Source organism: Triturus cristatus, chromosome 1_1, assembly GCF_964204655.1.
Source record: "Triturus cristatus chromosome 1_1, aTriCri1.1, whole genome shotgun sequence".
NCBI lineage: Eukaryota > Metazoa > Chordata > Amphibia > Caudata > Salamandridae > Triturus > Triturus cristatus.
Window position 1 is genome coordinate 69,046,901 of NC_140579.1, and position 15,579 is coordinate 69,062,479.

Genomic DNA, 15,579 nt, shown 5'->3' on the forward strand with positions numbered 1-15,579 from the left:
TCGGTCTTAGAGGCATTCAGTTGGAGTCGATTGTTCGCCATCCAGCCAGCCACAGCTTTTAAAGCTGACTGAAAGGTGGGGGCATCCATGTTGTGGTCACCATTAAGAGCCACCGCCAGCTGCGTGTCATCGGCGTATGACACTAAGGAGAGACCAAAACTATGGGCTACCTTCGCTAATGGCTGAACATATAGGTTAAACAAGGTAGGGCTCAGGGCCGACCCTTGGGGAACACCCTGGAGTATGGGGCGTGAAGCAGAAACAAAAGGGGGTGTGGAAACCTTAAAGGCTCGATCTTTAAGAAAAGAGCGAAACCACTCAAGTGCCACCTCTCCCACTCCTGCTTCCATCAGGCGGTGTAAAAGAATCTGGTGAGACACCGTATCGAAGGCGGCACTGAGATCCAACAGGATCAGCGCCGCCGTCTGACCACGATCTAGCAGCTGCCTGATGTGTTCCACCACAGCCAGGAGGGCAGTTTCTGTGCTGTGGCCAGCACGGAACCCATTTTGGGAATTGTCCAATATATTAGCTTCCTGTAAGTGAGAAGATAAAATAGCGTTAGCATGAGCTTCAGCTAATTTAGCAGGCCAGGGCAGAAGGGAGATAGGTCGGTAGTGTTCGGGCTTGGTGGGATCAAGGGCGGGTTTTTTAAGAATTGGAATAACCGTCGCCTGTTTCCAAGCTTTAGGGACACTACCTGTGCTGAAGGACAAATTAATGAGACCATGAAGAGCAGGAAAGCAGCCTTCAGCGAATTCCCGGAATTGAGATGGTCTCATGGGATCATCCGGGGAGCCGGATTTAACTTTAATCGTCAAAGCAAAGAATTCATCCAAGGTCGGACTAGGAATAATCAATAATGGTTTATGAACCAGTGACGTATGGCTAGTCTCTACAATAGGCAGCTGGGCAAATGACTTATAGATAGCCTCCACCTTTTCGACAAAAAATGAGGCTAAATCCTCACAATGCGTCATAGAGGGTTGAAGGGCAGCAGTATCAGTCCTTTTACTGGTAAGGTCCTTACATATCCTGAAAATGATCTTGGTGGGATTAATGCTATTCTTGATCTCCTGGGAGTAAAAAGCCGCCCTGGCCGCACATATGGCCCGATGATACACTCTAGTGCAAGCCCTATAGGCTGCCTTGAGGTCAGTATCATACGTTTTACGCCACGCGCGTTCTGCCTTTTTACAGGAGATTTTAAGAGTTGTGAGTGAATCATTATACCAGGGGTTAGAAGGGCTAGATCTGGTCTTACTCCACTTAGCCGGAATAAGTGAATCCAATGCGTTATTTAGCCACTCGCAAAAGCAGTCATAGCCGCGGGAGACTTCAGAGGGGGGTAGGGGATGAAATTTCATCAAGAGCTGATGGAAATGCTCTAGATTTAAGTTTCTCCAAGGGCGTCTAAGACTGGCTGAGGGATTGTTTTTAGATGGAGAGCAGGAGGTTGTAATACGAAATTCAATGAGATGGTGGTCAGTCCATGCCATGGGTCTGGGATGGAGCACTGAAATATTCGTAGAAAGGTTTGTCAAAACAGGATCCAATAGATGGCCACCTATATGAGTAGAGGATTGTACCATTTGAATCAGTTGGAACGCCTCAAGATCAGCAAGCAGGCTAAGGATCGAGTTGGAAAGTGGCGCGTCCATATGCAGATTGAGGTCGCCGACAATCGTAAAATTAGCAGATTTTAAAGCTAAGGAGGAAATTACCTCCGGAAGGCTTTGACGGAAGGCGGCCTCAGGCCCAGGAGGTCTGTAAATTAGAAGTCCCGTGAAGGTAAAATGGGGGTTCACTGAGATGCTAAATAGAGCACTCTCGCAACCGGCTATGGCGATAGGTTTCCATATGCAGGGGTAGCAAGATTTTACTGCAACTGCAATGCCGCCACCTCTGGTCTTACGAGGGAGAGAGTGCATAATGTAGCCTGCAGGAAGGGCTAAATTAATGACCACCATGGACTGGTCGTGCAGCCAAGTTTCCGTAAAGAAAAAAATATCCGGATTATCATCAGAAATCAGCGAAAGGACTTCTTGGGAGTGACAAGATAAAGATCTGACATTCAGATGCATCACTTTGAGGATGGATTGATTAACTGTGCCTATGGTAAAAGTAGGTTGAGTGGCCACCGAGGGCCTCCACTGGAGACTATTAATACACATTGGTGTAGGGAGTTTAAAAAGACAAGTGGGGCATTGAAAGGGACCACTGAGAGGATCCAGGGAGCCGGGGCAGCAGTCACATACCTGGTGGCGTAACAGACGCAGGTTCGCAGCAGATATCATCCTGGAAAGTCCGGAGTCCCCTGCCAGGCCCTGCCTAGCGCTGACGAGCGCAGACAGGCAGGACTCTGGCTGGACTCAGGCGCGATGAAGGCGCACCGCTGCGCGTCACCGCTGCGCGACCGAAAGAGGCTCAAGTAGGCTCCAAAGGGCAAGATCTCGCGAGATTACGCAAGAGTGCCCCAGCCCAAAGCAAAATGGCGCTCAAAATCGTGGCCCCCGATTCCCCGTGATCCCGGACCCGCCAAAGGCGGTGTAGATGGTCCCCAGGGGGGTTCTAAAGTGCAAGAATGAGGCCAGGGAGGTCAGTACTATTAAAAACAAGGTACAAATTACACAAATAAAATGAAATACAAAACGGGAATTTTAAAATTCGAGAAAGCATCCAAAAAGCGCTGCTAGCGCTAGCGAGGTCTGTGTAGCCGGTCACCTTCTCCAGGCTGACCTCTCACCACTCGCTGCCTCAAGTAGGCTCCAAAGGGCAAGATCTCGCGAGATTACGCAAGAGTGCCCAGCCCAAAGCAAAATGGCGCTCAAAATCGTGGCCCCCGATTCCCCGTGATCCCGGACCCGCCAAAGGCGGTGTAGATGGTCCCCAGGGGGGTTCTAAAGTGCAAGAATGAGGCCAGGGAGGTCAGTACTATTAAAAACAAGGTACAAATTACACAAATAAAATGAAATACAAAACGGGAATTTTAAAATTCGAGAAAGCATCCAAAAAGCGCTGCTAGCGCTAGCGAGGTCTGTGTAGCCGGTCACCTTGTGATTATTGATCTTGCGTTTTACCATAGGGGACTGTCTCAATATACTCTAAGTGGTGTACTTTACCACCAACGCTTCTCTAAAATGTGTATTTACTTAGGGAGGAAGGCATTCCACCACCTTAATTCATGTAGAAGCACTGAAATAGTTACTTTTGTGCGACCCTTTCCTAAAGCCGCCTTCCATATAGTCTCAAACCTGATGATAATTTAAAGTTAAGCAGAAAGAGAAACCACTACAGTTTGTCTTCTTTACTTGGTCTTTCAATATCAGCAACATTTCAACACCTGATGCCACAGCTTCTGTCTTTAAACTCTGCTCTTGATTGTATTCACATAATGAACCCTACACTGGTTGACACTCATAACAAATTGATGGAGTAGGATATTAAAGCAGACACACAGTCACCCACATTTTGGTGTACCCAAGTGTGAAGAGTATGGGGTGCTTGAACACTTTGAACTGTACATGTATATGAACTGTTCAAACCACCCATACACACTAGAGAACATCACCACACCTTCCATTTGTAACTCACAGCCACAAACTCACACAGTAGTAGGCCACGATCAGCGACTCATTTCTATTGTCTGTGGGAAAAATGGCAACAATCTGTGCAAAAAAGCAGATGTTTAATTATGTCCTAAATAGCAATATGTACTTTGTTGGGATTAAATCTGCAACAGAGACCTGCATCACTCACTACAGTTTGGGAAGCCTTCAGGACATTTAGAAGAGGCCACATTACAAAATATATGAACATCAAGATTCAGTCCGTGGAGCTTGAATTCCTCCTAAAATATGAAAACCTCCAGGGGTTGAGATTAAATATGCTTTACAAAGCCAGCCAAGAGAATCAAGTGGCAAATATGAAGATATACTTGTCAATACTAAAGTGAAACCTGATTTAGGACTTCAAGAGTAAGACTGCCAATGACTTCTGCCTGTGTTTCAGTTTGACCCCATGGTATCACAGCCAGTCCTGTGAGTCAGCATGACCCCAGTGAGCATAACCCCGCAGGCGTCTCAGTATGACCCACATTTATTGGTACTATTAATCTGAATTAGGTTTACTCACTTGCATAGCTTTTTATGTATCTCCACTCTGAAAGTAAAAAGAGAAAACTTAGTTTGTGAAATCAAATAAAACAATGGAAAATAGTTAATAAAACCATATATAATTATTAATGACCTTACCTAGTTCTACAGGAATTGTTGCTGAAATAAAACAGAAATGTTGAATTAGACCCCAAACAATTTTAGCCAATTCTTACTTGTATTCCTGATAGTTGAAACAACCTATGAATCCTTTTCAACTCACTCACTCTCACCTTCCCCACATTTCACTCCACACCTGTACCACTATCATATCTGTATCAATCCTTACTCTCTACTCCATGTCACCAAGTTGTCTTTTCGATTTCAAATAATTTTTATTAGTGGTTTTCAAAAAGAAGGAACAAAAAGACAACACGCAATAAACTATGTACAGCCAAACGAAATTATTTTGATACATAAATTGGGCAAAAACAGATCAGTTGCAATTGTAATGACATTCAGAGAACCTTAACCCCAATACTATAAGATAATGTAAAGAAAATATTGCTGGCTCATACTAAAAGCTGTATATTAATCACTACTTTTCATAAAGTCTATGAAATAAGAAATAAAGAAAAATAATGAGAGAGAAGAAATAAAGAATAGTAATAACTAGTATGAGCTATAGAAAAGGATCCCGAGTTGTCTTTTCAACACCTCACCCTCACTCCTGCTCTACATCACACTTTAATCTCCTCTCAAACCCTTACCGGCTGCTCCCTCCATACCTTACCAGGGTTCTTATTGTCATTCTCCTTCACCTTTACCTCAAGCCTATCCATACCTGAACCAACTGGCCTTCACACCATACTCCTCAATCTCCCCTCCATATGCGACTCTCTCCTGCACACCGGGTCCCATTCTCTCCTCCACCCCTCACTCTACTTCTCTCCACCAGCACTTCTGCTGCTCTGACCCTCCACCTCTTGCACCACTCTATCTTCAGTCCACTTTCCTCTGAACCACTAAGCCCACCCACTCACCCCTTCTGTCTAGCAATGGGTCACTGACTGGAGTTCAAGTCTGGGGACTGCACCCTAGACAAGTTAACCACTATCAAGAGTGCTTCTGGAGTAAGCCTGGGAACACCCCGTGAGCCTGGGAACACCCCGTGAGCCTGGGAATACCCCGTGAGCCTGGGAATACCCCGTGAGCCTGGGAATACCCCGTGAGCCTGTGGAACTCTACCTTGGATGCAGAGAGTCCTCGTATCAGTGCCTGGAGTCTAGGTCCAGGACCATGCATTGGAAATGCTTTCTGCAGCTCTAACTGGGGTCATCATAGGACGTGTCATGGGAGATATGTCTGGGGGACCTCTTGGGACATAAGGCATTCAGGTGGGAACACAAGTGGCTCCACCACAGACCTGCATGGGGTCCTCTAGACGTTCTAAGTTAGCCTTAATACGTCCATTTTTCTCCAGAGAAGCTGGAACCTTGTCTTACTGGAAGGAGCCCAGGTACGAGGTGAGTGCACAGACATACACACAGTCTCCTTTAGCTCTAACTAAGAAGGAACACAGGAGGAACATAGGTGCTCCCTAGGAGTTTGTGAAACTCTGCCCAAGGAACGGAGGGGCACTTTGGGTCAGTTGAAGGGCCCCAGTTCATAAGTACCATACCAGAAACATACTTCAGCTCCATCCTGCCCTGGTCTCCCTATCAGCCCATGAAAGCCTGGGTGTCTCACACCAGGTAACATGAGTCCTCGTCGCTTGTAGGCCCCGATTAGGGAGTATTTGTCACCTCAAGAGTCACTCTGAGCCCAAAGCCAACATATAAAAAGACTGTCAGATGACAGACAGAAGCTGAAAGCCACTACACCCAGCTGCTGGGACAGTCAGGGTCACACTGATGCAACTTGTATTCCTGTTATGTTAATTAGCTAAGTCACAGTATTAGATATGGCCTACAGTATGCAACACTTCATTAGAAAGAGTAAGTAAAGTGGGGATCTTGTCTATTTGCAAAGATTCTCTCTCTGCACTTAGTAAAATTAATCGCCAACTTTATCAAATGTGACCACGACAGATTTATCAAAGACAGACATGCAGGAACAAATTCTAGGCTGATATGCAATATTCTCAGCATAACAAAAGAGAAATGTGAAGACGTTAGGTCTTGTTAAATAAGCCTTAAGCTTTCGGTTACACAAAAAGGGCGCACTCATGCTGAAAGGGGATCTGAGGGGCGCTAAATGGAGATTATGGTTGGAAAACCAGAGACACAGACTGAAGTTTGACAGGCAGGGAATTAATTGAAGTAGGGTAGAAGTACTGGAACAAAGTGACCTAACCGGTCTGTAAGGTGGGGGATCTGCTGAAGGTAATTATTTGTAAACGAAAAGGTGTTAATACAGAGGACATTAAAACAGGGAGCCAATTAAAAGTGTTCAGATGGGGGGGAAACAGAAGGACCAGCAAAGAAGGAAACGTGGTGATGTATTTTGAACCATTTACAGATGCTGCATTGGACACTCTGGGTGACCTAGATTTAAAGAGCTACAGTACTCCACGCATGAGAGGATAAGCACTCGTACTGTGCTCTGCCTTCAGTTAGGACTCGAGAAGGGCACAGTTTTGCAAATAAAAAGAATATGAAGATACCTGGAAGTGTCCCTCTGGACGCTACGTTGGTTTGTCGCATTGGCGAGATTTGGATGTTGTACATAAGGTTCAATCAATAAAGGTGATACTAGTCTTGTCCCAAAGTTTGCAAGAAAACATTTTTGATATTTGTTCATTCAAACGGTAAGGAACATCATCCTGATGCGGTTAACCGTCTTTTAAATGTGATCCCAATGCATTTCGGGCACACTGGGGGCCCTTCATCAGGGGAATCTAAACAATAAAGTTAAACTGGTGTCACAATGAGGGGCCACCCCAAAGAGAACATTATATTCATGTACCTGGTAGGTTAATACAATGGTGCCCACTGTGAACTACAAAGAAAGAAATCGACCACAACATATAGGTAGCGTGTACAAATGTGTTTCAATAATTCATCCTCAGTCACAGATCTGAGTTAAATCTATAGTTGTTTTGCTCACCACACCACCCCAGTTTGGACCCAATTGTATGCCAATAACATAACATGTGTATTTGTAAAGCGCACGTTCACCCTTGGGTATCTTGGCGCTGAGTAACCAATATTTAGTGTTACTCAACTCAATAGTACTGATTTTATCGACCTCAGATGGATGAAAGGCTGAGTGGATCCGCCGGGATTTGAACCGGTGACCATGAGGTCGAACACAGGCCCCTGCAGTGGACGCATTAGTCCACTAGGCCACCATTACCCAGCCTCGACCCTGCTCCCCATGGGAACCGTCAGGCTCATAACTCTCAGGCAAGGACTTCCCTGGACCAGAAAACAAGCATCCTGGGACCGGTTTCGGAGTATCACCCCTCAACCACCAAGCTAGCTTGAATCCAATAGTATACTGTGCACGGACCCATGTCTGGGCATACCTTTTCCACTTAGGCCGGCAAAGCCTAAAAAAAACACAAATGATTGATGGAATGAAGAAAAAGTCAAACATTCATCCCCCAGTCATGGATCTGGTTTAATCCATCCTTTTTGTGCTCACCAGGCCACCCCAGTTTGGACCCAGCCAAATGCAAATCAATCTCGACCCTGCTCCCCATAGAAACAGTCCAGACTGAACTGCCAGGCCAGGTCCTCCCTGGAATGGAAAGCAAGAATCTTGGGACCGGTTTCGGGGCATCACCCCTCATCAGCCAGGCTATCTTGAATCCAGTGGTATAGTGAGCTCAAGACCTACGTCTGGGCATATCCTTCCCAGGTAGGGCGATAAAGCAAAAAAGCACATATGATGGACGGAATGCAGATCAAATCAAACATTCACCCCCAGTCACAGATCTGGCTTAAATCCATCCTTTTTGTTGCTCACCACACCGCCCCAGTTCACCCTCAGATCTCTGTATTGGGGCAGAACGTTTGACATTGTTCAGCATTCCATACTTCAATTGTTCTTTTTGCATTTTTGCCCTAAGTGGGGCGGGTATGCTCAGACATGGGTCCTGTGCTGCCGGCAGTCTCTTTGTGGAGGCCCCAGCTACTGCGAGTGTCTCCCTTGAGGGGACCTGATGCTTGAAAACACCACTGCACCCAAGCCCCACAGCCTGAGCGGAAATGGACCGGCAGTGTCCCTACGTACCCGAGCATCTCGAGACCTGAGCCCCCCCCCTTTGGTTCAGCCAGACTGGCCCCACCAGTCCCTACTTGCAGCCTCTTTGTCCCAGGACCGCTTCCCACTGAAACCAACATGGCACCCGATGCCGAAGAGCAATTCTGGTCACTGCTAAGAGCCTGTATGTAGAATGTGTTTTTCCCCTCCAAGATAACATTACCGAATTTGAGCTGATAGAAGTGTATTTACCTATTTTCTTCAGAACTGCTATTTTAAAAAGTACTTAACTCACTAACAAAGTTCTTGGTGTCTAAAATTATATAAACATATGTGTTCTTTTCTACTTTGGTGTGGATCTACTGATTGAGTGTATGTATCATTTATCGTTTGCATGTCTAACACTCCTCCTTGATGAGCCTAAGGCTGCTCGACCACTCGACCCCAAAAAGAGCACTTTGGGATTCTTAAAGCAAGCCCTGTCCACTCGTTGGTGATACGTGGACTCGCTACACAATATACCTCTTTTTGGTATATTATATAAAGAGCCAGCATCCTACATTCGTGGTCCATAGACCGGCAGCCCTCAATTATCGACCTGTTTAATACTCCGTATTTGATCCTCCAAGGGAAATAGTCCTAACTCTTTATGGTAGATAAAGGTGGCAGAACCTTGGAGGTGTGAAAGCAATCGATGGGTGAATCTATTTTAAGCAGCCCGCAGCGCATTTGAATTATGAATTTCCCAGACCCCTGCCACAGGGCTTACTGAGTAGTAATTGGAATTAACCTTACAATATGGTTAGATCTTTTCCCTCTATTTATTTCTATACGCCAACATGTTTAAGGCAAAACTGATTTCAACCAACACATTTGATGCTTTGAAAACAATCTAGGTTCATACGTTACTTTTGAATGTCTTATACTGAATACCTTGTAAATATGAATGTGGGGGAAATTTTAATATATTTCAAATTAAGTATTCAAACCTTTTAGTTTTGCAATCCTTTAATATCAAATCACCCAAAACATAACAGCAGACTATATACTATAAGGATTGTGGCTGGAAATATTAATGTCACGTACAAATGAAAGGACCACAGAGGTAGCCTTCATGTGAAAGGGTGAAATATATATCAGGATTTGGGGCAAAATGTAATCCAAGAAAAGTTAAACCACCAAGCCCAATCCTCTACCTGTTCCAACTCAGGTACAAAAATATGTCGGTCAGGAATCCAGGGAAAAAGGAGGAAGGAAAACAACAGATACCAGTTTGGAATGGGGTTCACAGCAACCAAGATCCTCTCAACCTGCTCAGACATCTCGAATAGAAGAAACACAAAATACACTGGGCAATATTTTAGTTTTTATCTTGATCATATACAACACCAATGGCGTCATTAGACTTCTCAGCGAGGAAAGACTATGACCAGCCTCGGTCATACTCAGCATCAGGCCTAGAGTTGAGGAGCCAAGGAGAGTCTCCAGAACTACTGAGATATAGGAATGGGGCTCACTCAGCAGCAAGCAGGACGAGCCTTCTGGTTGTTGAAAGATGTAAAACTTCAATGGGGAAGCTATCAGGATGGTCAAAGAAAGCAAAGGAAGGAATCAGATGGTAAGTAGGAGCTATCACAGGTAGGAAGTGCAAAGCTTTCTGAGATGGGAAGTGACTGGCCAGAACTAAACAATTAGGGTGTGACAAGGGGCTGCAGAGTGCCGAACCTCATGGTAGTAATGGAGCTGAAAGAAATAGATGTTGCTAAACACTGATCCAGTACCTACACTGAGTTTATAAAGTCACTGCCTCCCAGAAGTCCCGCCAGTAAATTCTAAGTGTCCATCAAGCGAATCTCCTGTTCTCCATACATGTTAATCCTGAACTCTTCTGAACTTGAATGATGGACGGCTTGAAGACTGTATGCGCAAGTAGGGCCCTTCATTAGCAAGATCTTCCCCACTAGTCAAAACAGTACCCCTCGCCACCAAAACCCCTCCCCTGGAGTTTTGTACTGGGATCTAGTATCTTTGGGTACTACTGTGTGAATGAAAAAAACAGTTGAAGGGATACACTAAGGTAGCCGGCTCCCAGGATCAAAAGAAAAAGGGATCTTTCCAAGGCATCATAACTCTTTCAAGAGATTAAGGGGTAGATTTACAAACATTTTGCACTAGGTTAGCATCACAAAAGTGACACTAATCAGCACAAAATCTTTTTTTCCTAATTTACTTTCCAGTGCAAAACTTGTTTTACACAGGAAAGTACCCTAATAGTAACGCAAAGTACTGCTTTGCGTTTGATTTGATCAGGAGTTAGAGCCCACAAAGGCCCATGGGCTTCAAGGTGCTATAGAATAGCACAGAATGCAGAAGATTAGTAAAATACAAAAGATATAGTGCCTATCATAGGGTAAATAACAGGTTTTTAGTGCATTCCTAAGAGAGATGCATTTTCAAGGATGTAAGACAGAGTGGAGAGTGTTCCAGAGCCTTGGTGCTGCAACTGAGAAGACTCTGCATCCCCATCATTTGTATGTGCTGAACGGAGAGGCATTAATATTGACTGGACTTGCTGTGTAGAGAGCTTTGTGTTCCATACATTTAGCCTTAAACCATATATGTTTCTCTTGCGGTAACCAGCGCAGTTCTCGGAGACCTTTTGAAACAGACTGCCACTTAGGGATGTCCAGCGTAAGTCATGCAGGTGCATTCAGCACAAGTTGCAGCTTTGCTAAGGTTAACTTGTTCGTCTCAAGGTAGATTGCATTGCAGTAATCTATCCTTGTAGACACCAAAGCAAGAGCAATGTGCTTAGGAGCTGGAAGGGTCAGAGATGGCAATACCTTCCTAAGCATTTTCATGATCCAGAAACATGTGGAGACTGCGGTTAACCTGGTGATGCAGTGAGAGATCACTGTCCAGGAGGACACCATGATGTTTTGCATTGTCCACTGGGATGGGTGGGGTGCCCAACAATCCGGCCACAAGTTATTATTACAGATCGAGGGAGGATCGCCAAAAAGCAGTATCTGTCTGCTCTCCTTTTAGCTTAAGGCCAATCAAAGTGCAACAGATTTCATAAAGAGATTGAAGTTGTGTGGAATGCCCAGAGGGTCTTAAGAGATGGACACAATAATCTGAGTGTCATCAGCTTATGACACTGACTCGAAACCAAAGGAGTGGACAGGTTTAGCCAAGGGAGGCACGTAAAAGGTTGAATAAGGTGGGGCTCAGGGCCAAGCCCTGAGGAACCCTGCATGGCAGCCCCCAAAGGCTCAGGGTAAAACGGATTCAATGATACCTATTGGGACCCGTCAGAGAGAAAGGAGTACAGCAAATTCAGAGCGGGTTTGTTAATGCCCAGTTCATGCAGGTGCCCTGTCAGCAGGGTGGGATAGATGGTATCAAAGGCAGTGGAAAGATCCAGCAGGATCAATGCCGCTGGCTCCCCTGCATCGACAAGACGCCCGATGCGGTCCATAGCAACTATCAAAGCCATTTCTGTTCCATGGTTCCTACGGAAGCCATGATTTACAGGGCAGGGCTCCTGGGGAATCCAGATTTAATATTAGGGAGGAGTGATACAGTGAGAGTTTGTAGTCAGCGGAGAAGCCCCCAGCGTCCTTAGGCACTGCTCGTCATCCTTTTTAGGAGCCATAGGGCTCTGCTGCTAAGACTGGAGACATCTTTATCAGAGGTGTTAAGGGCGTCCAGCTCAGAATAGATATTTGCGATTTTATGCTGAAAAAAATACAGCAAGCTTGTTAAAAAGCTCTTGGGATCTCTCTATTTCTGGACATACTGGAGGTGCAGCTACCTGCTGGGAAGTGTAAAATGCTCTTTAGAGGATTTATTCATTTCAAATTAGTTAGTCAAATAGAGAGATTTTTCTTCGCTAATAGCCATTTTATAATCTCTGAGAGCGGCCTTGAATGCCATCCTCTCCTGTTCCCCATATGATTTCCTCCAGAAGCGCTCTTGGTGGTGACATCCCTGCAGAGGCCCTTAAGACGTCAGCATACCAGAGTTCAGTCAGAGCTTTCCTCCATCAAGAAATTTCTCTTAGAGGAGCTACCATTACTTAGGGCCAAGGGGGTGTTACATGGGCATTCCCATGCAACCATTCATGCCTTTTGATGCAAAACCCTATCTACAAACAATGGTAGACTGGGTTTAGGGCCAAATGTTATTGCCATTGAAAAGAAGGCGTTAAGCGAAATGTTTTTCGTTTTCCAAATTTGCATGTGTGCTTCACAAAGGAAAGGTTTTAAAGTGTGTCTAAGCATAGTATTTTGTACTGGAAGGCTATCCTTCCAGTACAAAACATATGGTGGACTCAGGAACACATCCTTGCACTATGGCGCCAAGGTGTGTGCCTGGCGCACAGCAACTAAAATCTGCACTGGCACTAGGGAGAGGGGAGGATAGAGCCACATCTCTATAGATATATAGCGCTTGCAAGCTCCCTCCCTGCCAAGCAACGCAGTGCAGCATTTTTGGCTGCTGCGCTGCGTTCTGTGACTGTTTTCAAAATCTAGACCTAAGCACTGGAGATGGCCAAAATGAATTCAGCAATCTAGTAAGTCTCCACCACATACTCTAGTAATATCAGAGTTGCAGGTGCTCCAGTCTTTGTAATCCATGGCTTTACTGTGGAAACATAAAACAAAGAGTGCAATTTCCACATTTTAGGCAAACTTATTGAATTGCAGATTGTCCTAGCAGCTCCAAAATCGAGCAAGTGGTCCACAAATCAAGGAGCAATCTTAAGATGCAATCAGACAAGTGTAAGTATTTCACGGATAGCTCACCCTTCTGTCCCACCCAATACTCTGAAGCAGGCTTATGATGTTTATCAGCCTGTCTTTTAAATGCTGCCCTTGCTTTTGAAATAGGATAATAAACCCCTCTAACTTCCTTGATAAGTGTGAGGAGATGTATTACAGCAGGAACAGATCTAGGAGAGAGGGAGGGGCATGAAAGCTTTGAGGATGGACACCAGAAGAGCAATGAGCAATAGAAAAGAGGGACTCCTATGGAACAGTGTAAAGAGTTGCTCCATGCAAACTATGCCAGGGAGATCCAATTAATCTATGCATTTGGGAGTTCCATTAAGAAACAGCAATTGTATTGTTCTAGTGCATGGTCCAGTCTTGAGGTATTTTAAGTTATGTTATGATCTCTCTGTGCATAATAGTGTGTTCTTGGAAAATGTTTGATTCCTGTGACGTTCATTAGTTCTTTCTGGAAATGTGCAATGAATTGTGCCCCTAAATCTGAAAAAATAATGTCCAAGAAAGCATGGAAATTTAAATTCAATTCAAATACTTTATTGCGGTCATTAGACCATAAAAGTGCAAATGCAATGAACGGACGATACATAAAAGCCTCCTCCAGTACATAAGCTCAAACACCCCAAAGTCCTATGTTACAATTGCAGACTACGGTCCCGCACCCCAATAAATAAACAAGAAACATCACAACACGTATAGGGTGCCCTATTGATAAAATATACAATTATTGGTCAGAAATAAAAACGAATACATTTCATATTACTAAAACACTAAAAGAGCACTCTATAAAATCACAGCTAAGAAGACTATTTAAAATTAGAGCAAGCCCTATTAGATTTTTTTTTTCCCCATCCACTTAATCCTGTACATTAGTTTTCAAAAGTGACTTACGCACACACCACATAGAGAGTAGCAAGTGTGACAACGTAAATACAATTGGCGATAAAGTATTGTATTTTAGCAGCCTAAATACCTCTGGACAGTGTTTGGTCCCCAGGTTTCTACATAATTGGGTCAGCCAACGGGGCAGAAAAATATACATGCAACTCTGACTCCTCTGCATTGCTACAGGCCGGACAGCTTAGAGTGAGTGCCCCTGCCCATTTGTTGGAAACCTCGCGCAGCGGGAGAACCCCGTGCTTAAACTGAATATACAGTTTCCTCGCTAGCGCGGGTGGATTCTTATCCAGGGCAGACTCTAGGATGTACTTTTATTCTCAGAAACACAACTGTTAATGATCCTGCTGCTGAGCCCCCCTGCAGACGGGCGAGTTTACCCTCCCTGTAACTCCAAGCCAGTCCCTGTCTAGAAGTTGTGGGGCAGGGTTCCTCAGGGTTATGCCATAGACTCGCTCTGCCCATACCCAGAAATGGGTCCCTGACATATGCTAGGCACAGTAGTTTCCCAAATTAAATTAAGAAACATGTGAGCCAGTTGTATAGCACGTTGTAACCCCTTTGAGGGGTATAAAATGATCCATTTTGGTTAAATTATCCACCACAACTACAATGTGTTAAGCTCTATAACATGGAAAGTTTAACAAAATCTATACATATTCTTGTACCTTTAGTCCCGGCCTGAAGTTTACCATCAACAAATCAACAATACATCTAAGAGTGAAGGACATAAGGGTCCAAGAAATGACAGAGTGGTAAAGTTGTAAACCATGAAAGTTTATTACATACATAGACAAACTAGTTAACCACTTCAGTGCCCATGACGAGATAGTCTCGTCATGGAGCGCGGTTGCGCTGTGCCCATGACGAGACTATCTCGTCATGAACCCCGCCCGCTAATGCAACACCGGCACAGGGCGGGGAAAGGGCGGGGCACTGAAGAGGTTAAAGTCGTCATTAGCAAATCAAGCAAGTGTCATTTTTCCCCTGAAGGGAAATTCCCTAACACGCTAAATTAAACGGAATCCAGGAAATTTGGGAGAGAAGTCAGCAGAAGGGGTCAGTAATGAATATGCTACTTACCAGTATGCATCTGTTCTTGGCATGTAGGGCTGCTGACATTCATATCTGTGCATAGATCGCCACCTAGTGTTGGGTCCGGATGTTTGCACGTTGTTGTCCTGGAAGAGTCTTCGAAGTATCACGAGATAGGTGGCTCCTCCCCTGGACTACAATGCGCATGGGCATCCTCTCCATCCTTAGATTGTTTTTCGCCATTGTGGCAGTGATGGAGTAGATACAGAAAGTGATGACCATGCTATACAGAAATTCTGAGAGCTGCAGCTGCTACAGGCGCCGGGGAGGAGGTTGGGCGATATGAATGTCAGCAGCCCTACATGCCAAGAACAGATGCATACTGGTAAGTAGCATATTCAGTTCGAGACATGTGGGCTGCTGAATTCATATCTGTGCATAGACTACATAGCAGTACCTCCTATTAGCGGCGGCTACCCGTGCCAGCTGCAGCAGTCTGAAAAAGAGTTTTGAGAACAGCTTGTCCTACAGCTGCCTGCTGTTTTGAGTGT

The 15,579-nt window shown here is 44.9% G+C and overlaps 1 protein-coding gene across 1 annotated transcript in view; it reads right to left on the reverse strand.

Annotated features, from left to right (window-relative positions):
- LOC146869438 (E3 ubiquitin-protein ligase TRIM39-like) overlaps positions 1–15,579 on the reverse strand; it is a 179,142-nt gene that overhangs the window by 48,162 nt on the left and 115,401 nt on the right. Inside the window, exons 7-8 of the mRNA XM_085599842.1 lie at positions 4,254–4,274; positions 4,135–4,161 (exon numbers count right to left, since the gene is read on the reverse strand). Of these exons, the coding sequence (XP_085455968.1) occupies positions 4,135–4,161; positions 4,254–4,274 (48 nt within the window). The remainder of the gene's footprint in view (positions 1–4,134; positions 4,162–4,253; positions 4,275–15,579) is intronic.